This window comes from Eretmochelys imbricata, chromosome 2, assembly GCF_965152235.1.
Source record: "Eretmochelys imbricata isolate rEreImb1 chromosome 2, rEreImb1.hap1, whole genome shotgun sequence".
Lineage (NCBI taxonomy): Eukaryota > Metazoa > Chordata > Testudines > Cheloniidae > Eretmochelys > Eretmochelys imbricata.
In genome coordinates this window covers 70210203-70235691 of record NC_135573.1, presented here as the reverse complement: position 1 = coordinate 70235691, position 25489 = coordinate 70210203, and the positions used below count along the sequence as shown (strand labels likewise).

Here is a 25489-nt window from a genome sequence, read left to right as displayed (position 1 = left end):
TGCATCTGTCACCAGGGACAGAGAGGGCTGGGGCTTCTTGAGGGGGACTCCCCTGCATACCTCCTGTGGGTTGAGCCACCAGTGTAGAGACTTGAGAACTTGCACCGGAAGGGTAACCACTGTGTCCAGGCTGTCACGTCCCAGACAGTAGGCCAGCACCAGCCAAGCTTGGACAGGCCTGAGCCTCAGCCTGAGCCTCGTGTGCTGTACAATATACGTACATGCTACCATGTGGCTGAGGAACCTCAAGCAGCCCCGTGCCATGGTAGTAGGGTACCGCCTGAGGCTTTGCAATGATGTCCATCATTGACGAAAGCAAGTCTCCAGCAGGGATGCCCTGGCCCGGCCAGAGTCCAAGACTTCTCCGATAAACTCTATCCTCTGTGTCGGACATAGGGTTAATTTGTGCTTGTTGAGTAGGAGACTGAACCTGTCGAAGGTGGACCTTACGAAGCTGACCTGTCTCTCCACTTGGTCCCTGTAATGTCCCCTGAGCAGCCAGTCGCAGAGGTACGGATATACCTGCACCTGCCTCTGGGGTAGGAAGGTGGCCATGACCAACATGCACTTGGTGAATACTTGTGGAGCCATTGCCAGGCCAAAGGGGACTGTGAATTGGTAATGGTTGTGGTTGATCACGAACCTGAGGAATCGTCTGTGGGCAGGAATTATCGAGATGTGAAAATATGCATCCTTGAGGTCGAGGGCCGCACACCAGTCTCCCAGATTCAGAGAGTGAATAACTGCACTTAGGGAAACTGCGGAATCTCAACTTTTTCATGAAGCTGTTAAGGCCTTACAGGTTGAGGATGGGTCTGAGATACCCCCCGCTTGGCTTTGGAGATTAGGAAATAATGAGAATAGAATCCCTTGCTCCTTAGCTCCTGAAGAACCTCCTCCACTGCTCCTGAGGTGAGGAGCATTTGGACCTCCTGTATGAGGAGATGCTCGTGAGAAGTGTCCCTGAAGAGGGACGAGGAAGGGGGATGAGAGGGAGGGGAAGAGCAGAATATCCCACTTCTACCATGCGAAGGACCCAGCGGTCTGATATTATCTGAGACGAAGCACAGTAAAAATGGGACAGACAGTTCAGGAAACAGGAATGAGGATCTGGTACGTTGACTGGTCTGCCGTCCTTAGGTGCACCTTCAAAAGGCCTGCTTAGGGCCTGACGATAGCCTCGCCGAGCCCTGGCCGAGGCTGGGTGGAGGCTGGGAAGGCTTATGCCTGCCATTCCTGCCACGCTTCTTTGAGAAGTCCTGCTGGGCCGGGGGGAGGGAAGCATTGTGTGGGCTGAGGCTAAAATGTTTTCTCTGGGTAGCAGGGGTATGCATGACCAGTGATGTTACGTAGCCCACAAATATTTTAGGCTGTGAAGCCTGGAGTCTGTTTGCTCCGCAAAAAGGCCTGTGCCATCGAAGGCAGGTACTGAATTGTTTGTTGTACCTCCAGGGGGAAGCCTGGATGCTTGGAGCCATGAGCTCCTCTTCATTGCTATGCCCAAAGGCAAGGTATGCACGGCCAAGTCCGCATCATCCAGTTAGGCCTGTAAAGAGGTCTGTGTCACTGCCTTGCCCTTATCCACTATGGCCCCAAACTCTGCATTGGATTCAGTAGGTACCAGTTCTTTGAATTTCAACACGGGGTTCCATGAGTTGAAGTTGTACCTTCTCAGGATTGCCTTTTCCTTGGCAATCCTGAGCTGGAGTCCCCTGGTTGAGTAGACCTTCCAGCTGAAAATGTCCAGCTTTTTGGAGTCTTTTGGGGTCGGTCCCTTGTGCCCCTGCTTCTCTCTCATTCACTGCGGCCACCACCAAGGAGCAGGGCTGTGGGTGAACAGACAAGTACTCATACCCCTTAGAGGGGAAAAAGTATTTTCTCTCTACCCCCTTCGCTGTCGGGGGAATGGAGGCAGGGGTTTGCCACAGAGTTTTAATGCTGGCTTGGACAGTTTTGATGTGGTGCAAAGCCACCCCCGATGGCCACTGGCTCTTCCGATTCGACTAACTCCTTGGCCTACAGCCCCATATTGTGAGCCATCCTGCGCAGCAGGTCCTGGTGTACTCAACTGTTAATAGGGGGCGGCCCAGAGGAAGAAGTCCCTGCCACCATTTCATCCGGAGAAGGCACTGGGCATTCCTGGTCCTCTGGCTCTCTGGGTATATCCTACTCAGTACCATGCTCCTTGGTGCCAACCTTGGGTTCAGCACCGGTGACAGGCTTGCAATCTGGACGCAGTTGCGTAGCCCGTACCAATGTCATCTCAGAGTCCTGAGGGGTGGGACAACTCGTGGCTGGAAGGGGCACTCGTGGTTCTGACACCAGCAAGTGGGAACCTTTGTGAAGTGAGTGCCCTCAGACTGGTGGTAGGCCCATGGTGTCCAAAAGTGCCACTGAGCTGGCCCCTGCCACTGCACTTGCTATGCACTACTTCCATGTCCTGCCTTCTGCGGAAGGATGAATAACAGGACTCTGCCTCTGAGTCAGATGATGTGGATCTAGAGCATCAGGACCATGGCAGTTCCAAGTGGGGCGGTGCCAGGGATCGGTACCGCATGGCCAGTGCCATGGGGAGCAGTGCCATGGGGAGCAGTGACCTCCGCAACAGTGCAGGCTTGCCTCTGAATGGCACCCTGCGTTGCACTGCCAGAGGTCTAATCCGGCTGGCAGGGGACTGAAGAGCCGTCATGGCAATCAAGTCCCTTGTGGCCTCGAAAGTGTCCAGGGTGGAAGGGAGTTCTAGCTCCTGCACCGGGCACTTGTGCTCAGAAGAATTCATTGGCACAAGACTCGATGGTCCCCTCGTGGGGCCGAAGTCGACGGGGCCGACTCCTGAGTTGTCGGCGCTGGGTGCCCCTTTAGCAGGACGCACTCAGGAAACACTGGCTGATCCGGCAGCTTTCACCACAGGAGAGTGTCCCCTGTCTGTTTTCCTTGACACTTATGCAGCACCGGGGAGTGTGAGCGGTGCTGGGCTGCCTCCACTGGCTTCAGTGCCAGGAAGCATCAGTGCCGAGGGTCTCTGTGGCCAGAGTCCTTCTTCAGCGCCGCCTCACGCACAGAGGCTGGGCTACTCCGCACTGAGGTGCTTAGTGCCGGATCCTGCTCGGTGCTAAATTCCATCAGGATCTGCTTCAGCCTGAAGTCCTGCTCTTTCTTCGTCCTCGGGCAGAACCCTTTGCAAATATTGCACCATTCTGTTTGGTGAGCCTCCCCCAGACACTTGACACAAGAGTCATGGGGTTTGCCCGTTGGCATGAGCTTATGGCAGGTTCCACAGGTTTAAACCCTTGGTATGCCCTGAACACCAAAGGAGGAAAGGGAATTTGGGGTGGGAAAAAGCCCCCACGCCTACTAAAACTAACAACTAAACACTAGCAACTTCACCTATTTACAAAACTAAACTATGAGACTACAAAACTAAGGGAAAAACACTTGCGAGAGGAAGCAACTACAGTTCCAATGACTGTCACTGGCGGTAAGAAGGAACTGAAGAGGCGGCGGGTTGGCAGGGACCTATCTTCACCGCCATGAAGGCGCCACTCCAGGGTGCTCCATAGCCGACCCAAAGAGTGCTGCTATGGGTAAAACCTTCCGACAACTGTGCACGTGGCACGCACACACTTAACTGGAATCAACATGAGCAAGCACTCGAAGAAGAATACCTTTATTAGACCAACTTCTGTTGGTGAGAGAGACAAGCTTTCAAATTTACACAGAGCTCTTCTTCAGGTCTAGGAAACTTATTCAGGGTCACAGTTAAATACAAGGTGGAACACTGTCACGCTGTATGGAGTTGCTCATGACCGGGAATGCCAACCTCAGAGCAGAATGTCAAAAAGCCGGGTAGACACTCCAAACTGGTGGTATGCTCTATAATTAAAACTTCACTAACCCAGTAACAAGTGTGTACTCCTAAAGCACTATAACAGTCTTACTACAGAATCACAGAAATTCCAGTCTATTTTGCCATCCACGGCAGCTGGACTTAGAGACAAATGGTCACTCACACCAAAGATCAAAAAATATCAAACCATTATATCAAACCAGTTTCTGTAGAACATGAAACTGCAGATCTAAGAATAGAAATATGTCACTACATATTATATTCCTTCAAATTCTAACCATTTCTCCTTAGTTTTCTCAAATAGTAAGCAGTTTGATTTTTGCACACATTCAGAAAAGGAAGAATAAGATGTGTACTCTTCCAGAAATTAAATCAGAATAAAGCTAATGTCTCTCAGAAGCAAGGGTTGGGACCCCAAGTATTGTTTATAGATTCATAGATTCCAAGGCCAGAAGTGACTATATTCATCCTCTCATCTGATCTCCTGTATATAACCCAGGCCACAGAACTTCCCCAAATTAATTCCCAAAGCACATCTTTTAGAAAAGAATCCAATCTGGATAGGAGAATCCACCACTACCCTGGGTAAATTATTCCAATGATTACTCAAACCATTGAAAATTTACACCTTAGTTCTTTCCAGTCTGAATTTATCTAGTTTCAACTTGCCACTGGATCATGTCATATCTTTCTCTCCCAGACTGAAGAGCCCATTATCAAATACTTGTTCCCTATGCAGATACTTACAGATTAATCAACTCACCCTTAACCTTCTCTTTGTTAAACTAAATAGACTGAGCTCTTTGAGTATCTCACTATAAAACATCTTTTAATAATTTAATCATTATTGTTGCTCCTCTCTGAACTCGCTCCCATTTATCAAGCTCCTTCTTGAATTGTGGGGGACCAGAAATGAACACAGTATTCCAGCAGCAGTCACACCAGTGCCAAATACAGAGGGTAACATAACCTCTCTACTCCTACTCAAAATTCTCTTGTTTATGCATCCCAGGATCACATTAGCTTTTTTGGCCAGAGCATCACACTGGGAGCTCACATTCAGCTGATTTACCATGACCATCAAATCTTTCTCAGAGTCATTGCTTCTCAGGACAGAGTCCATCATCCCCTAACTATGGCCCACATTGTTCTCTTTGATATAATATTTACATGCCATATTAAAATGCATATTGTTTGTTTGCACCCATTTTAAGAACTGATTCAGATCGGTCTGAATCAGTATACTGTCGTCTTCATCATTTACCACTCCCCAATTTGGGTCATTTGCAAACAATGATGATTTTATGTTTTCTTCACTGATAAAACTATTACATAGCGTAGGGACATGAACCGATCCCTGCAGGACTACACTGGAAACACGCTAATTGTATGACAATTCCCCATTGACAGTTACATTTTGAGACCTATCCAGTTTTTAATCAAATTTAATGCGTGCCATGTTAGTTTTATATTGTTCTAGTTTTTTAATCAACATGCCATGCCATGCCGTACCAAGTCAAATATTTTACAGAAGTCTATTACATCAACACTACTGCCTTTTATCAACCAAATATGTAGTCTCATAAAAAAGAGATATTACGTTAGTTTGACATGACCTATTTTCTAGAACCCATTTTCATTTGCATTAAATTACATTACCCTCCTTTCATTCTTAAATGAGTTCTGTATCAGCCATGATCTAGCCTGGGATCCATGTCAGGCTGACAGGCCTATAATTATCTGGGCCATCCCATCTGAGCATTTTGGTGAATTGGCACATTAGCTTTCTTCCAGAACTTTCCCAGGGCTTCAAGACTTATTAAAAATCAACATTAATGGTCCACTGAGCTCCTCAGCCAGTTCTTTTAAAACTCTTGCATGCAAGTCATCTGGATCTGCTGCTTTAAAAAATCTAACTTTAGTAGCTTCTGTTTTACATCTTACAGAGATACTAGTGGAATGGAAAGAGTGTTATCGTCACCATATAATGAGACTACATCATTTATTTTCCCCCTCCAATAAAGAATATTTATTGAACATTTCTGCCTTTTCTGCATTACAATTGATAATTCTGCCATTTCCATCTAGTAATGAACCAATACCATTGTCAGGATTCATTTTGTTCCTAACACCCTCCTGCTGCTTATTTTCCTTATCTCTGCTGGCCATAGCCGCCTTCTCCTTGTGTCTCTTAGCTTCCCTTCAATAATTTACACTAACTTTTTCATGCCCAGGGTTGATTTTGTGTTTACCATCTTACATGTCCAACTCATACCAAAATGCTCAGACATACAATCAGAAAAATAACCTTGATGGAAACAAAGGGGACAAGATTGGTCTACTTCATTAAATATATTTGTAATTTACTCAGCATTTGGGATTGTATGATGCAAAAAATGTTTATCAAAATAGTTGAAAATTTAAATACAAAAAAGTGAGGACATTCAGAATTATGGTTCCCATAGAAATTTAAACATGATCACTTGGCCATATGTGGTATTTTGTATTATTATGCTGTTTGTCAGAGCTACAGTTACAGTGAGAAGTGTAATTTTGGATGTTCTCTCTGCATTTATTTGACCACTGTTTTATAGCTAAGGTTTACAGTTTCATTTGTTTTACTCTATAGAGTGATGGGGGGAGTGGGTTAATGTGTACAGTATTTAAGAGTTTTGTACTGGCAACCACCACATCCAATGTTTTAAAACAACAAAAATCCTTAGTTTTTTTTTGAATGAATGACCCAGTACTATGTCTACATCCGTGATAGCTTAAAACTACCAAACTAAATTATCAAATTTGCCCTTATGGACTGAAAATAAGGAGAAGACATTTCAGCCAAAAGGTTAATTTTTAGAACGTGAGAAGTAACCCCCCCAAAAAAGAAGAATTATAAGGAAAATGCACCTTCTATCATAATAAAACCACAGCTACCATGCTTTTGTAATATTCTTGTACATAAAGTTAAATGTGTTGGAAACTGTTTCACATAAAGAGATATGCTTAATTGTTTTATTAGAGTGTTGTGCTACATTAATCTATTTCCCCCACCCCAAGAAAAAAAAATTACCTGAGCAAGGTCTTTTTGTTCATTTACTAGTCTGCTGCAGCTAGCTATCATCTGGTCCAATGCATAAAGCCTGTCCTCAAGCCCTTTAATCGCCTTCATGTTTTGATTATCTAGTTTGGCAATAGTTTGTCGACATTCTACCAAAAAGGGCTGAATGATCTTTGGATCAAGCTAAAAGATGGAAGAAAAGAGAGACTTTAATTATACATATATTTAGTGCCTTTTAAAAAAAATATTTCACGCTGTGTACAACAGACTGCAACTCATTAATAAAGAGACAATGACAACACTGACATTGAATGGCTGGTACAGGAGCAAAAAAATAAAATAAAAAATAAAAAAAATGAAATGAATATGTTACAGAGAAAACAGAATTATTAAAATTCATCCAAATTATTTTGCTCTCTTAGTGTAGGTCTACACTGAAGCCTAGAGAGGAGGTGGGCTTCAGAGCCCAAGCTCTAGCATGAGCCCCAACAGCCACACAGCTATTTTTAACGCCATAGTACTAGCCTGAGTCTGTAGACCCAGACTCACTACTGCAGGCTGCTGCTTACTGTGCTGACGTACCCACAGTTCCTTAATTTCTGATTTAGTTTTTCACTGGGAATTTCTTCTGTATCCCACATATTCTGTTTTGTTGTTATTATTTTACAATTTAGTCTTTGTTCTTACTTGTGGCATAAAATTAGAAATAGTTCGGGAACTATTAGACTATGCAATCCAGGTCCTTGAAGATGGAATCAAGATTAATTTAAAAAAAAATGGAAAACTAAAGTGACAGCTCTTTATAAAATAGGCAGATATATTCACAGACAAATAACTGAGTGATGTTACAGAGCTGTACCACCTCTGATTACATTTAAAACTTTTACTACATTTAAACTAGTCACTAATTTTTTGCTGGAGGAAAAGTTTGACTCATCCACCCTTACAAACCCACTATCACCAACAGATGTTAAAAAAGTAAGAGGTTACATCACATCTACAGGGCTTTGGGGTGATTCCTCCAATTCAACTTCAAAGTAGTGAAAAAAGTAGAGCCTTTCGATACAAATCCTTTAGTTATAAGAGACTAGGGAAATTACTGTTTCAATGGAACACGGTTCTGAATAAACTAGTTAAGAGCATAGAGCATGTTATGCATGGGTAGCGTGGCATAACAATTTATCTAAAAGAGCTACTGCAAACCTGGTGTTGCAAGAGAGTTCAGTAAAAATTATTTTTAGGAAACTACTCTAACATTCAGAGGGGTAGCCGTGCTAGTTTAGATCTGCATTAAGAGTCCTGTGGCACCTTATAGACTAACAGATATATTTGGAGCATAAGCTTTAGTGGGTGAATACATGCATCCGACGAAGTGGGTAGTCACCCACGAAAGCTTATGCCCCAATATGTCTGTTAGTCTAAAAGGTGCCACAGGACTCTTTGCCGCTTTTACTCTCAGATTTAGTCACATGAGAATTCTCACCCTGAAATCTATGATACCATATAAATGAGTGAATGCCTACACGAAGAAAATGCCTACATAAAGGCCAGTAGTACATAATCTGGGACCTAAGATACCGTTGCAAATGGCAGTATTGCCGCCATTGTAGCAATGTGAAACTTTGAAGGAGGGATACAACAACAACATACAGAGGTACTAGAGTTAAAGAGATCCCCATTTACTCCAAAATAAAATAAAATAATAATAATAAAAAGGAAAGTGGGAAAAAGAAAGCAAATTGGAAAGTGATTGAACTTGGAAGAAAAAAATTAGAATTAGCCTTAATTTCCAGAAGAAAATATTAGTGCAAAACAGCTGAAGTTAAATGCCCACAGCGCATCTCAAATAATACAATACTTCAGGATTTTTTAAAAGCTTTTTGAGATGTCATGAAAGGCAGTTTTAAAACTGTCCTATCTTGTCACGTCTTTCTAAATGTACTATTTGTACTAAGGGTTCTCAAAGATTTTCAAATACTGGACAAACTCTTAACAGAGTCACCAACTGAATCCTCCTCCCAATCACAATCCCATTCATGACTATATATTGTCCTTGTCACAACTAGAACAGGTGTTTACATGGAAAACTAATATTAGGGAAGTACATTATTTTTAACTAATGCAATTTGTGTTTTGACCTTTTGGAACAAAGGGGATCTCTGTTTCTCTCATTTCACTCTTCTCCACGTACTACTCTGTTTCTCTCATTTCACTCTACCTCCACATACTAGGAGGTCTGATCTCCTCTCTGCCCACCCTGGAACTGCTCCTGCTGCCTTTGACTCTAGCCCCATTTGCAGGATCTGGCTCTTCCTTCATTGGCAGATAGCAGTTTCTGTCTGTGGTAGTTTCTTTCCGTCCCCTCTTGATTACATATCAGTAGCCCCTAATAGAAGCTCCTTGTTGCTAACTACTTTTACAAGAAGCTATGCTTTTTGCATTAAAGAGTCTGGATGTCTTTAGAAGCAATTGGAAGCAAGGAGCCAGCACTATGCAGAACATACTAGTTCTCTCTGGACCACCAATGGTCACAGACGAGAGCTTGGCAACTGCTGCTCTATAAAGAATTCAAACAACAAGAAGAATTCCATAAAGGAGGTTAGCAAGAAATGCCATCATAAATCAGTTGCATGGTTCAAATCTCTAAATAGCAATGAAAATCAATAAATTAATGCTAGCCTATTCCAGTTTTACATGTCAAAATGTCAACTCAGGATAAATATAATATCAAATAACCATTCTGCCACAGGATAGGTATTTAGATATTACGGCTGTCAAGCGATTAAAAAATTAATCATGATTAATTGCACTGTTAAACAATAACAGAATACCATTTATTTAAATATTTTTGATGTTTTCTAGATTTTCAAATATACTGATTTCAATTACAACACAGAATACAAGTGTACAGTGCTCTCTTTATTTTTATTACAATTACTTTCAATGTAAAAAAACAAAATAGTATTTTCAATTCACCTAATACAAATATAAGTGCAATCTCTTTATCATGAAAGTTGAACTTATAAATGTAGATGTAAAAAAAACCCACTGCATTCAAAAATAAAACAATGCAAAATTTTAGAGCCTGCAAGCTCACTCAATCCTACTTCTGGTTTAGCCAATCGCTCAAACAAGTTTGTTTACATTTGCAGGAGATAATGTTGCTCGCTTCTTGTTTACGTTACCTGAAAGTGAGAACAGGCGTTCTCATGGCACTGTTGTAGCCGTCATCGCAAAATATTTACATGCCAGATGTGCTAAAGGTTCATATGTCTCTTCATGCTTCAACCACCATTCTAGAGGACATACGTTCAAGCTGAGGACAGGTCAGGCTCGATAACAATCCAAAGCAGTGCAGACCGACGCATGTTCACTTTCATTATCTGAGTCAGATGCTACCAGCAGAAGGTTGATTTTCTTTTTTGGTGGTTCAGGTTCTGTAGTTTCCTCATCTGAGTGTTGCTCTTTTAAGACTTATGAAAGCATGTTCCACACCTCGTCCCTCTCAGATTTTGGAAGGCACTTCAGATTTTTAAACCTGGGGTCAAGTGCTGTAGCTATCTCACACTGGTACCTTCTTTGCATTTTGTGAAATCTGTAGTGAAAGTGTTCTTAAAATGAACAATTTGTGCTGGATGATCATCCGAGACTACTGTAACATGAAATATACGGCAGAATGCAGGTAAAACAGAGCAGGGGACATACAACTCTCCCCCAAGGAGTTCAGTCACAAATTTAATTAATGTAGGTTTTTTTTGTTTTTTTGTTTTTGTTTTTTTTAAATCAAGCGTCATCAACAGGGAAGCATGTCCTCTGGAACTGTGGCCAAAGCATGAAGGGGCGTACAAATGTTTAGCATATCTTGCACATAAATACCTTGCAATGCTGGCTACAAAAGTGCCACGCAAATGTCTGTTCTCACTTTCTGGTGACATTGTAAATAAGAAGAGGGCAGCATTATCTCCTGTAAATGTAAACACACTTGTCTTTCTTAGTGATTGGCTGAACAAGTAGGACTGAGTAAATTTGAAGGCTCTGAAGTTTTACATTGTTTTGTTTTTGAGTGCAGTTATGTAACAACAAAAATCTACATTTGAAAGTTGCACTTTCACAACAAAGAGATTGCACTACAGTATTTGTATGAGGTGAATTGAAAAATACTATTTCTCTTATCATTTTTACCATGCAAATATTTGTAATAAAAATATACACTTATTTCAATTACAACACAGAATACAATATATATGAAAATGTAGAAAAACATCCAAAGTATTTAGTAAATTTGAATTGGTATTCTATTAACAGTTCGATTAAAACTACAATTAATCGCGATTAATGTTTTTAATCACGATTACTTTTTTTAGTTAAATCGCAAGAGTTAACTGTGATTAATTGACAACCCTATTAGATATCTTTTTTTCAGTTCCAGATTAGTTCTGATTTCACGGAAGCCTTCGAATCATTCTGAAAAGGTACCAGATTTTCTAAAAAAGCCAAACAAACAAATGGGGAGGGGGGCAACAACTTAAGTTCTTTGCAAACAAAATTTAGGAATCCTAATGAAATCTAAAATATGTCAAATCTTCACTTATATACCATCATTTGCATAACTGCATTGCTGCTGTCAAGGGGAAACTGGGTAATTTAGCAGTTGGGTTGGTCTCTGCAATTACAAGTCGGGAGAAAGCTGGTTCCTTTGTAGTGACCAAACCAGATGATATGAAACTAGTTGTAGGCAGCTGGGACATAAATTTCTATTTAGAGAATCTTTAGCCTGTACTCCTTGAAGCTGACTCAAATACCAAGTGGACAAACTAACACAGGGAACACCTATTCACAGAGTGCCCCTCGTTCCTCCTCATGACACCAGAGACTTTTGTTATGTTGGTTCATGGGGAGCATTTTACTGGAGTTGCACAACTATAATGAACACAAAACTAAGATCCCAAAATAAAATATAAAATTTAAAAAATCTGTTTTAAACTAAGAATTACATATTACCACTAGTAAGTGAGAAATGAGAAAAGATTCATGAGGAAGAGGTTTTTAAATAAGCTACAAAGCTCACTAGTAAAAACTAAGAAAAAGATACGTCACTATCAAACAACCATCTAAAAACTACTCAGAGCATGATGCTTCTCTATTGGAGACAGAAATGGAACACCCAGCTAGATATAAGCTACTCTGAGAAAGTGTGTATATCCATCTGCTGGTATAAAATATCAAAACCCATTTAATGGGCTCAATTTTTTTTCCTGTGTTTTTAATATGATAGAGGATTTAATCTTTTTTTTAACATAAAGTATGTTATACATCTTTGGGACCAGGAACATCCTTGATTTCACACAGGTTTGGGTGTATTTTGTTGGGTAAGTAACATCACAAAGTTAGCGAAGAAAACAAAAATGTGTTACCATGTTAGCCACAAAAATAAATGCTGCGCTTTTTTTTTTTATAAAACGTTTTGGACAACTATTCACATGAAATTATAACAAATCTAAGGACGGTCAAATTTTCAAACTAAGCAGCCCTCTAATTTTTTCTTCTCCATTTTCTCCTTTGTTTAAATGCAGAAAGTTGCAGGAGAAACAAAGTTAAAACAATTAAAGTCAGATCAACATTTACTTCAATAACACCAGCATCTGGTAACCAAACAGAAAGATTAAATGGGAAATTCCTATTATTTCATTAAGACATCTTTAAGTGTGAACTTACTCTGCTCATAGAATCAAAACATTTTCTGACTAATGATTCCACATCATTAGGTCTATCTTGAACATTTATCCAGTCCAACAGAGAGACATTGAAGGAAGACAGATCACTCTCGTTAAGCTCCTCTGAAGTTTTACTCTCCTCAATAGTAGTGTTTTGACTGGATTCCCTATTTTCTTTGACATTTCCGGGATCTGTGCTGTCCAGGGCTGAATGCTCCACAGACTTGCAAAATGAGGCTAAAAGTGATTTATTGTGCACTCTAGGTATATCAGAAGAAAGCACCAGTTCAGCAGACTTCTCATCTTCAGTTTCTTCACTTTTTGCCCCTCCATGCCCAACAGAAGAATCCAATCTTCCTAAACACTCTCTGTAACTATGTCTGGTTAGGCACTCCAGCAGTGGGATCTTGGACATGACAGAAACAGCTGTCCCCAAGCTTTAAAATAAAGGACAAACAAAACATCTATCAAGGAACCAATCTTACAAGAAGCTTAAGGTAGGCAATTTTTTTTTGCAGAATTTTAAATTTTTTGGTGCAGAATTCCCCCAGGAGTAAGCTTTTTAGAAAACTATAAGGAGTGAATGTTCTAACATATTAAGTTACCTACTGTATGATACAAAATACAACAAAAGTACTACAAAGGTACAGAATTCGGAACTTCTACTGGTTTACTAAGAATTAATTGTGGAAATATAAAATCATAAAACTTATTTTTAAATGCAGTGATTGTGTAGGGCACTTTCTTATTGAAGAGTCTAACAGCAAACCTACTGTGTGAGTTTCAGCTTAATATCATCTATGGACTGCAGATAGTTTGAATATGCATTTTCAAACTTGAAAAGCAGCTTTTGATAAGAATATGTGCAATCTTCCAAATTGGCCATTATGGCAGCCCAGCCTTGGTGCTGAAGATGTTCATCATGGACCAGACCTTCACAAAAGGAACAAAGCTTCTTTGCAACCTCATACATTTCCTATGCCAAAAAAAAAAAAAGAAAGAAAAAAAAAGTAAATTCACAGAATTAAATTATCAGTCTAAACCTGTACTCAATGCAGTAATGCATTCAATGCAGTACTCAAATGTTTATCATACTTCAGAAAAACTATTGACTGTGACACCTAACAGAAAATTAAACACTGGAAGTCTAAAAGGAAGTGTTTAAATATGAACAGTTGTTTGGCCCTCTCTATAAACATTTACTGAAAGTAATACAAACTTCCTTTACCTTTTTTTATTTTTTAACAAAAATTGTATTAAATGACAAACTCAATTTACTCAGACTGTTTACTGAATGTCATATTAATCCAAAAGAAAGCAAGACAGTCCTGGCCCCAGAAACCTACAAATTAGCCAGTACTGTTCCAACAAGAAATCAGATCAAATATCAAAGCAGTGTACATTATCACTTTTTATGCACATATGTATTATGCTATATATTTTTGGAGTATGGGGTTTACAGAAGAGGCATACTAAGGACGAAAAACATTTTGTTGAAGAAGTGGTCATTTGGCTCATAACAAAGGGTAGGAGATCTAAATGTAAAGAGGCAGCTTGAAAAACAGCACAGCAAGAAGATGGTAGGAGGGTAGGTTGGGAGAAGTGTAGGAGGTGAGAAAAGTAATCAAAGGAAGATTTAAATTAATTATTAACAAACCAGGTGCAATGTGAGTAGCAATGAAAAGTGCCCACAATGCAACCGGTGACCATCACGAATTTATTTCACATGTCATTTAACAGCCATCAAGAGTCAAGAGTTCTGCTATCATCAACCCAAGGTATAGATGAATCAGACATTAAAAGCTCTGCATCCTATTAACAATGTACTGAATTACTGCCCCTTTACAACTACTTTTGTTTTGCTTTTCAAGTTTAAAAACTGCAAATTTTCCTATTGTAACAACATAAACAGGAAATGTACTAATTTACAGCTAACAGTTTAGAAAGAAAACTTTATTTAAATTTAGGAAGACAATTATATTAAAGAAGGAAAGATAACTAAAGGGAAGTCTTTTGATTTACACCTCAATCTTTACATACCTTTGAAGTTGCATATTCTGTTAAGAAATGTCCTCCTGATTATACTTATGTGTTTGGTTTTAATATCAACCTCTCTACCTATGAAAAAAGAAAGGAAAGAAAACAGTGATACTTATTGTAGATTCCACACTTAACTAAGCTGTGACTACACATCATCCATCGTCAACTGTACACATGTACAGCTTTGTGTGTGGAAGCTAGAATAAGGTTGATTTTCCTTTTTTAAGTTATTCAAATATGGTGAGATCAATATTAAAACCCAAACACATAAGCATTCTGCAAAATACATTTGCTACTGAGTGTGTGATGATGTAGTACATTAAATTCAGGGCCAAAATGTTAGGCAATTTATTCTAGAAAGATAATCTACCATTGTTTAACTCCCAAATTTTAAGTTACTTAGGCAATGCTGCGCTCAGTGTTGTAGCACCTGCTTTAGAAGCCTAATCTCATTTTCAAAAGGGAGCCTGACTCTCAGTGATGGTCAATCAGATTTTGCCTCCTAACTGCCTAAATTCCTTTTGAAAATAACACAAGCCCATAAATCAGTCAGGTATTGCAACGATAAGAGCAACAATACCTAAACATTTTTAAACATGTAGACCTCTCAAAAAACGTTAGAATTGACTTTAAAACATCATGCAACTTTTCAGATCCTGCTTCAAGTCTCTAGCAACATGACAATATTCCACTACATCCAACTTAATAATGTTTTGGATATTGGTATCTTCCAGGCTATTGGAAAAATAAGTTACTGAGTAGCACCTGTGTTTATAAATCTGTGTATTTATACAGTCTTCAGAAAAACCTGAAAAATTTCACAGTAAAGTCTCACAAACACTTAAAAGAAAACACTTCACCATATATATATATATATATATAAAAAAAACCCAAACATTTTGGGATACATTCTTAAATTTGTTTCTGTACACCAGAAACTCTAGGAGTTGTCCAATAGCTGGCTGAGGACTGGAATTGCTGCTACTCTGTTGTCATATTAAGCCACTGGAAGAGGGGATAGTTTACCCCGTACTGTACATCAGTGGTTCTCAAAGCCAGTCTGCCACTTGTTCAGGGAAAGCCCCTGGCAGGCCAGACCGGATTGTTTACCTGCCGTATCCGCAGGTTCGGACGATCGCGGCTTCCACTGCCCGCGGTTCGCTGGACCAGGCCAATGGGGGCTGCGGGAAGCGGCGCAAACCAAGGGACGTGCTGGATGCCCTTCTCACAGCCCCCATTGGCCCGGAGCAGCAAACCGCAGCCAGTGGGAGCCACGATCGGCCGAACCTGCAGACACGGCAGGTAAACAAACCGGTTCGGCCCGCCACGGAGTTTCCCTGAACAAGCGGTGGACCGGCTCTGAGAACCACTGCTGTACGTTACTCCTAGGGGAATTCTGTGCCACTGCACAATTCAGAATTTTGCAGAAATTGACATTGTGCGCACAGAATTTCCTTTCCCCCACAAAAATGAGATGCAGTGCTGCTTGGCATCACTAGGTGCCGCTGGACTCTGCAGAGTCCAATTTGCACATACAAGACACTGCTCGGGGGAAGGAGAAGGAGCTGGAGGGTTCCTGGCAGCTGAAGTTTCCAAAATGGCCTGAGGGAAGGAGAGGGCGCAGGAAACTCCATGCAAGCCTGGGACCAAGCATCAGGCTATTTCTCCCTCCGGATCCCTAGGCTCTGGGGGGAGGGAAATAGGTGTCTGGGGAAGGGGGAAGCAGCAGCTGGGCTCTGGGGGGAGATGGGGTGCGGATGTAGTGGCTGGGAGGGTCTCCGCAGGTGGGCTCTGTGAGGGGGAGGGATTGTGGGTGTCTGTCCCCCCGGCTGGGCTCTGAGGGAGTGGGGTACGGGGCAGATAAACAGGAACTGGGTTGTCATTTAACTGGGATTTCTTTAACTCTCTACTCCTGGGAGAATGTGTGTGTGTGTCTATATGTCTGTATTGTTACGGACATACTTGCTGACAGGTATTTTGAAATACATTACCAAAATAATTGAAACTGGAGTGATTATGTAGTGTTATTTTGACAAATTACATTTGCAGAATTTTGAATTTTTTGGCGCAGAATGCCCCAAGGAGTATGTATATATGAAAGAGTGTAACAAGACTAAAAACAAGCTACCAAGACAGCAAAGTGCCCCACTGTGCTCACTGTAGGGTAAGCAAGCATTTACCTTCTGACGCCACTCAGTTCTATTCCTCTTTTTGCCACAAAAAGAATACCATAAAGATGTTTAATAAAGAAAAGTGAGAGCATGTACAAAGATGCACAAGATTGCAAGTGTGCCTAAACAAAACACATGCAAAATGAAAATCTGACATCCACAAACACAAACAGATTTATAGAGCAATTCCTTCAATTGAACACCATGGCATGGTACACTGAAGGTACGTGCTGAGAAGTCTAAAACTGGTTAGACTGTTTGCCAAGTGATTGGGTTTCCCCCATCTGCTTGATGACCATCTGAGCAATAAGACTTCTCCCTATTCAGGAAAAAAGATTGGACCACATTCCAGTACTCCAGGTATTCCTCTGTTTATAACAGTAGTGGATAGTTCTTTTGCCCCATGGGAGATCAAAAACTATTCTAGCACTGTTGGACTTCAAAAAGGGGTTATCTACTGGAGATAATATCTCTTTATGTTATGTGTTGGAGCTATGCCCCGAGTTCTGACATTTTGTTCCCCAGCTGGCTTTAACCTTTGCCAGAGCCCATGCACTGGAAGCATTACAGTCCTTCCCCCGCCATGAAATCCTTCATTTCCTTGTAGTGGATTACCATCCAAAAGGCTCTGTAAATAGAAAATTACTTGATGCAAAACTCCACCTCACTTACTCAGTATATTTTGCTCCAAGAACTAAACTTTCCTATTGACTGTGTCTCCTTGCACCTGACTCACCATCCAACTCTGCTTCTTTCCCCCATCTTTCCTCTACTATTCAAAATTATTGTCATCTTCTCCTCAATTCTTTCTTACAAGCCCTCCCATACTAAACATTAAAATAGAGATAAAGAAATTTAGTATGCAAAAGATAGAACAGATAAGTAAAGAAAAATCAGAATTTAACATCACAACATCCAGAACTGACAAGAAATCTACCTAACTGATACAACTCAATTTACATGATGTCTTCAGAGTCTTACACCAATTCCCCCCTCTTTTCTATCTATATACTGTGTCTTAGAAATTGTAAGACATTCAGAGCAGGGACCATGGTTTAGATGTCTGTATAGCGAGATGAATGCAAGGTGGTCAATGAATAATCTTGCCCCACCATCTCACATCTACATCTCTGCTGACAACTATTCCAGGCTCAGGATGATGTAAGTACATTCAAAAAACTCTTTAGAGGGACCCCACACTCCATACGTGATTTACAAAAGTTGAGATTGTTGATACAGGTATAGGTGTGGGAAAACAAAGGGAAAAGATCCAGAAACAGTCCCACGACACAACAGAAATACCCCAAACAGATTTTGAGAAGGCAAGGAGCATGCATCATATTACTGTGTCACCCTAGGAGGACAATACATTGCACTGAAGTACTTTGAAATTATCTAATGTAAGACACACACACAAGTGAATATGTATATCCCAATTTTAGATACAAAACAGGTTCTGAGAAGTATCTAACCTAAATCCCCACAGTCAGTGGTACAGCACAGGAACAGAATCTCTGACTCCCAGTCTCTTGCTCTGTCCACTAGTGACTAGTGAGAGCTCCATGAAAGTCTGAGAACGCATATCCTCCACACATCATGAGCAATACATTTTTGTAGGGTTTCTGCAAAGGGCTCTAGACTTGGCCTAGACTTAGCAAACTGATTAGCTGGAGAAAAGCATAAGGAAGAGCCCTGAAAGAAGGGAGGTCTACCCAAAGTCACTTCCTTCAGTCATCCTACTTTTTGTAATGAAGGTCCTGAGCTTGTGGTATGCTTCCCCTAGCATGGGTTTCCTTCAGAGATAAGTCTGAGCATCTCTTACAAGTCAAGGAGAAAAGTCCTGCTACAATTTGGCTGTATGCTGGCCTGACAGCATGATCACCTGACATAGATATATCATGATGCTTATGTTGCCTCACATTCTGTTAGAAAGTCTCCTACATCTCTCATTTGTGAGCAAGCCACTCCATCTGCTGAAGACAGAAACCGCTCAAGTGAGAGTATGCAAACCTCTGAAACATGTGGGATGATATACAAGACCATCTGCTCATTGGATAAAGTTGTCGAAGAGTATCTCAAATTAGGGGGAAAAAATTAAAATAGTGGATTCATGTAAAAATGATTCTTGCCAGGTCTTAGTAAAATAAGGAATAGGAAATGCTTAGTGTGCTGGTAAGGAAAGAACACGATAGCTTATGCCTGATGAGGAAATGCGATGTAACCTTTATATACTTATCACTTCCTCTCTCATTACCAAGTCCACTATTCCTTCTATGACAGGTTTCAGAGTAGCAGCCGTGTTAGTCTGTATCCGTAAAAAGAAAAGGAGTACTTGTGGCACCTTAGAGACTAAGCAGACCTAGAGGCAAGACTCTCCAATCAGTAACTAGGATACTATATGGTTTCTCCCATCTTTGAACTCAGTGAGGTTTTTTTCCTTCCTCCAAGAATTCAGGTGATCCTCAGTCCTATTCGTCTGCAGATATAGTTTTCCCTCAGATCTCCTAATCTGCCTTAAAACTTACCTTTCCTATATCTGCCTTGTGCCTTTTCTGGGCCTTAAAATTGTCTTCTTCCCACCCCCACCCCGTTAAACTCCTTCTACTTTTATATGCCACCTTGCAGTCAATTCTGCCATCTCATCCAACACACACAACTGTTCCCCAGTAAAAGAAATTTAACATTTATCTTGAGGGTTTTTTATAGTGTTCATTTTAGTACACTAAGAATCCTCTACAAATTGGGGCAAAACCAGTCCCAAAGAAAGAGAAGTGAAAGGGAGCTTAGTCTACCCTCTCTATTTGATACTGAAATATTCTAGTGGCATCACAGCAATTTTAGACATTAAAAGGCTCAAAAATTATTCAAAGTCAAAACTGAAGATGAAGACCATACATATTTGCTCCAATATCCCCCCCATAACTCTCCCTCCAGATCTCAGAAAAATCATGTCTCCACAGTCACTTTCAGCCATCACACAGGAGGTTCTGCTGCTTTTCCTAAAGCCAGGATAGTTACCAGAAAAGCACTCTCCCTCTGGTAACTGAGGAATCAAAGCTCAAGAAAGTCCAGATGATCAAGAAACACCTTATGCCATTTCAAACCATTTACGACCAAGGTTGAGCACAGGACTTCATGGCCAAAAGAGCTGTGAAGCAACCTTTCTCCCCTAATCAAGTCCTCTCTCTACAGGTAACAGCAAAGCCCTAGTACATAAATGCACAGCCCTGATCAGCATTATGGGTGGTCTTTGACACCAACAAGATAGTAAGAATTTTTGCCTTGAAGCTAGACATGTGCAGGGTGTAGGGCTCCCAGTGAAACCAGGAGGCACAGAAGAATCTTGATTACTTACCCTGTACCAGAGAGTACTACCTTAGGTAAAACGGGAGGTTTCCTTTACAAAGGAAAAGCAATTGACAGTCATGCTGCATTGCCTTGAGCCCCTTCCTTACTACAGAGGAAAATGAACAGATTTTAAAGCCAAAAGGAAATATGATCATCTAATCTGACCTCCTGCATAATGCAGACAAAAGAGCAGCATCTAATAATTTCTCCATGAAGTCCCTAACTTCTGTTTGAGCTACAGAATATATTTTACAAAGATATCCAGCCTTGACTTAATGACAAAATGATTGAGAATCCAACACATTCCCAGGTAAATTGCTCCAGTGGGTTAAGCAAACTGTTAAAAGTGTTCCCTCTTTCTAATCTAAATTTGTCTTGCTTTAACTTCCAAACACTGGATCTTCTTATTCCTTTTTCAGCAATGTTAAAAAATCATCTACTATCAGATCTCTTCCCCACATATATACTTGTAAACCATGATCAAATTAGCTCTTAACCTTCTCTTAGATAAACTAAATAGATGGGGCTTCTTTAGTCACTCTCTCTAAGGCATATTTTCTAGATATCAAATCATTCTTGTAGCTCTTTTCTGAATCATTTCTACATTGTCAGCATCCTTTTTGAAGTGAGAACACCAAAACTGGACACCGTATCCCAGTAGTGGATATGCCACATATAGAGGTAATGCAGAAGAAAAAGCTCCATTCGGAAATCCAGCTTTCATATCAGTGGTAAATTACAAGAGGCTGCCACGGATTACGGATGTTACTTTTGCACCTCAGGACCAACCCTATACTTTAGGGTTCTTTACAACAGTCAGGTTGAACCCTTAATTTTATTTACTAAGTGTGCAAGAAAAAATGCAAGTTACAAAACCAACATTATTTAATCCCTTTCTTACACGAAGATGTTAGTTTTACAACATAAATATTTTCAGCTGATTTGAAAAGATGTGACATTTGTCAGATCAGTTTCTCCAAATACAGAAAAAACACAAACAGATAAGAGAAGACTAGACATTTTTGGTCACCACAAGCTTAGCAGGAAAACAAGATGTCTGCACAGAGACTAAATTTACCTGTAATTTATTACTAAAAGTGGTCAAGAGGTCAGATAACAGTAGTTCAGATTTTCTTCCAGTGGAGAACGTCAGAATATCTTCTTGTGACCATTGCTGAATAAGGCACTTAGGAGAGACCACGCTCACAAAAGCCACTTCTTCCTTCTCCTACGGAGAAAGAACCCTGGAATCCATTTCTACTAGTACTTCTGGTAGCAAAAGATCATGGTGAAACCGAGGAGATAGTCTGATATTCTGATGTCTAGGCAATTTGAATGTCCTGGCTAACATTTGTTCTTAGTTCTTCTACTGCAGTTGGCTAACATTGATGCCATTTGTCTGGGAGTCTAGCCCAAAATAACCACTTGCAACATCTCAACCTAGGAACTTTCTTAACAGGCCGGCTACTTGCAGAGTAAAGCTCTGTAGAAATGATGTGTCCAAGCAAGGTGACTCAAGACCTCTTCACCGTTTGCAAACCATATACCAGAATAATGTATGATTAAGTGGGAAAGGTATGACTGTAACGCAATCAGGTCCACCTGGACTCCAGTACAAAAATCATTTACTACTTTCTTCACCTTTTGGTTGTAACTTGAAGGCCAACTCAAACTGGGTTCATTTTAGCCTAAATCACACTATCTAAAGGCAGACCAGGATCACTGCAGCTCTTTTCTGTCAGGTTCATGTGGGACTTGACAATTTATAAAATCTCCAATAAAATCCCTGCATGTCATGGGTCATAAGCGTGATCCTATCGCAGGCAATGAAAATTCCTTATGAACAACTTGGTAACTCTGAGATCAAATTGCTTACATGGAAGGTTGTTTTCCTAGATGTAGTGAGTGCAGCTCACATTTAGTTAACTTCAAGCTCTAGTAACCAATCCATTTTATACCGAGTTATACAAGGATACGGTGATGCCACAGCTCTTCAAATTCCTATCCAAGACGGTATGACATAATACCACCTCAAATGAAACTATTGTCTCTGAATATTTTCCCCCTACTCCTGTGTTCCATTCCTTCCAAGCTCTTCTCTTTACAAACTCAATGTTCAAAGGTCTTTGGGGTTTAACTTAAACAACACTAAAACGTAAGGCCCCTTCAACTTTTTATTTAATTTGACACCAATTCCTTAAATAATGATGTCAATAGAAAGATAGTGTCTATTCTGCTATCATATTTTGCATTTCTATGACCAGACTGGCTTGAAGCTAGAAAGCATATGGGTTCAATCCATGACAGAGCAACTTTTTTTTGCATTCTTTCTTAGCCATCCACTACCTTCAGAGGTTGGAGAGGATTCTTTCAATGTGGTGTTTTATCTTCCACTTTTCATGTTCCTTTGTTCCAACTTGAGGCATTTCCCCCACCCCCTTTTTTTTTTTTTTTAATTTTAAGATTGGTTACTGTGGAGCCTTTGCACCCTGATAAAGACAGGAACTGACTGGGAGGTTCCAATAATGGCAGTTAAGACATACCATAGCAGAAGTGGCTCATGCTTCCACTACTTCTGCCACCCTTTTGGACCACAAAACCTTAAAGAGATAAAGAGCTTGGAATATTCCTCTCATATACTAGGGAATTCAGAACCAGAAGTGAGAATCCTGAAGTCTAGTATTTTAACAAAAACTGAATAGCGGGGTAAGCAATTTTCCATTTCTGGGGGCTGGTATCTAAGTGGAAGAAGCAAGAGAGGTCATAATAAGAACCTTGCACTACAACTTATGAGGCCAAACGGGTGCTATTAGAGTATCTGTACTTTTTCCTATCTGATATTTCTCACTGCAGTGGAGATTAAAGGATTCAGTAAAGACGGAACAGAGAAGATCCATTCAGCCAAGATTTAGAAAGGTCCACTATGTTGTGATTTGTGTGTCTGGAAAAGAGTAGTTGTTGTGCCCTCTTTGGAAGCAAAAATAAGTCTGTAAAGCTAAATTATACCTGGCCATTTGAAAGTTTCAGTTTATGGTGCAGAGCTAAGCACATTAAACTCAGACTATGCCAGTATTTCTTAAATTGCCAGCATCCCACAGGATAACCTCTCACTGTACTTAAAAGAACACCATGTACAAAAATATGTCTGCTACTCCTAGCACTGGAGGATGGACAAACCCAGGTTAATGTTCTGCATGCTGAGCAATTATTGAAGGTAACATCACTCAATTCCTCCAGAAATTCAGAGAGGCTCTTCAGAAACACAACCTAGTGCTGGATGCTTTAACAGAACCTCTATTTAAATTACCTCACTCTGACTTTCCTAATTGTGATCACCTCAGTTCAATAAATCTGAGCCTCACATGCTGTCAATGGAGCTGATGACAGCATACGGTGTTGTGTTACACAGAACTGGAATTCACTGCTAAAACTAACAGTTTTCCATAATTTTCAATGGATTCGCCTTCCATCCTATTGCCCCTACTAATCCCATTCGCTTGAAGGAAAAAAGTATGTCACACATTGTTTGCGTAGAGAGCTCTTCAAACTTACCTCAAAAGAACAAAAGTTTTCAGGAAAGCCAGGGCTCTTTTCGTCCTCTACCATCCTGCGGTAAAAGGAAACAAGTCATCAAAGTCCTCTATTGCTAGGTGGCTGAAATTCTGTTTAAAGGACTTCAAACGGTTTCAACATCCTAAATCCATTTTAGTCCATCAAACCAGGTCGGTCTTCACCTTATCACTGAAGTCATACACATGTAAGGTGGCTACTTTGTCTTCAGTCCATATGTTACAGTAAATTGGAGAGAGGCTGCCTTGCTTCTCTTGCTTGTTCAGACAAATAATGCTTTCAGCAGACTACACACAGTAGCATCCCTAATTCACATAACAACAGTGTTACATAGCTCTGTAATCTCTACTTCATATTTCACTGCTGTTTCTAAACCAGACAATAAATATAGCAAGCAACTCTGAGAAATTTCAATTTGTCTTGCAATTTCTCTTCTCTTGAATAGTTACATTCATTTTTCTTAACTAGTCTTAATTACGCTGGGTGATTATGTTCTGTATGATGTTTTCTATATGCAGCATAGGACCATTAGTATATACTTGCAAGTTCCTGATTTCATTCTCATATTACAGGCCTGGAAGTATTCACGGGCTGATTTCTAAGATGCAAAGAACAAAGTCTTATCTCAGTGACTGGCAGGTCTGGTTCTGCCTTCTAGGGCAGCATTACTCAAAGTGGTGGTCCGCAGACCGCTGCCGGTCCGCGAGCCATCAGCTGCCGGTCTGCGCGCACATTGGGAAAAAAAATTACCGGTCCCTCACATCAGATAGCTTGAGAAGCACTGCGCTAGGCTACACAGCTGAGGAAAACAGCATAGTATGAATAGTGAATCTTGCTAATACTATTCACATATCATGTAAGAACAAATTTATCTAGCACATACCATGCCAGCCAACACTTACAGTTGTCAAAACACAGAACTCGACAGTAACAAAATTAAATGATCCTTGCATCATATCCTTAACTTCACTAGCCTCTGGCTCTAATGGACTGTCAAGGGGAGGGAAGGCCAAGCAGGAAGTCATCAACTGAAAAAATCCTGACACTGGACATGATGTATGTAAATTTACATATGAAAAGGAAACACCTACTAGTCAATTTACAACTATAATGGAGTACAAGGGAAAGCTACAAAGCCATTTCAGTGAAGCCTTTTAGCGGATGGTCTAATAGTTCCACAAAATACATTTCCAGCTACAAAGAAGAAGCATCAGATTGTAACGAATGAATAAGTTCTCCTATTCTTGACCCACCAAACTAGGAATGTAGCCAAAGTAGTCATACTATGGATTGGCCCCAGATCCAGTCACACAAAGCATAAACATCAATTTATGGATGTGTCTGGACACAACTTTCTTAGACAGTGCTAAGAGCTCACCCAGCAATTCAACCAATAATTCAGCTACAGACAGAATGAATGGTAATGGCAACTTGGCCAGCCAAATATTCATAAGATTTTAAGAATGTCTTTTTTCTAAAAAAAAAAAAATAGTCCTTTCAAGAGGGTCTATAAGAGTGGCTTTCTAGTGACTGGAAAGGGAGGGTTTCCTAGAGCAGAGATTAGTGTGTCGACTTTAGAAGCCAAGGACCTGAGTATTGTCTTAACGTTAGTGAGCCTTTATAGCTGAGCCAAGAGAGTAAATGGTATGAGTTCAGTCACCCAGATGTTATGTGGACAAATGAAACACTTGATTTCTCTTCCTCAGAAGGGAAAGTTGCCCTGAATTGATAGAGTGTTTAT

At 40.5% G+C, this 25489-nt stretch overlaps 1 protein-coding gene across 6 annotated transcripts in view; it reads right to left on the bottom strand.

The window, feature by feature from the left end:
• Positions 1-25489, bottom strand: part of RB1CC1 (RB1 inducible coiled-coil 1) — a 166212-nt gene that overhangs the window by 97521 nt on the left and 43202 nt on the right. For 4 of the 6 annotated variants that reach the window (XM_077810279.1, XM_077810280.1, XM_077810281.1 and 1 more), the window contains exons 6-8: positions 13393-13595; positions 12621-13056; positions 6918-7088 (exon numbers count right to left, since the gene is read on the bottom strand). In XM_077810279.1, the coding sequence (XP_077666405.1) occupies positions 6918-7088; positions 12621-13056; positions 13393-13595 (810 nt within the window). Of the gene's footprint in view, positions 1-6917; positions 7089-12620; positions 13057-13392; positions 13596-14659; positions 14717-23730; positions 23786-25489 lie in introns of those variants that run through there. The other 2 variants (XM_077810283.1, XM_077810284.1) reach the window with 2 other exon arrangements.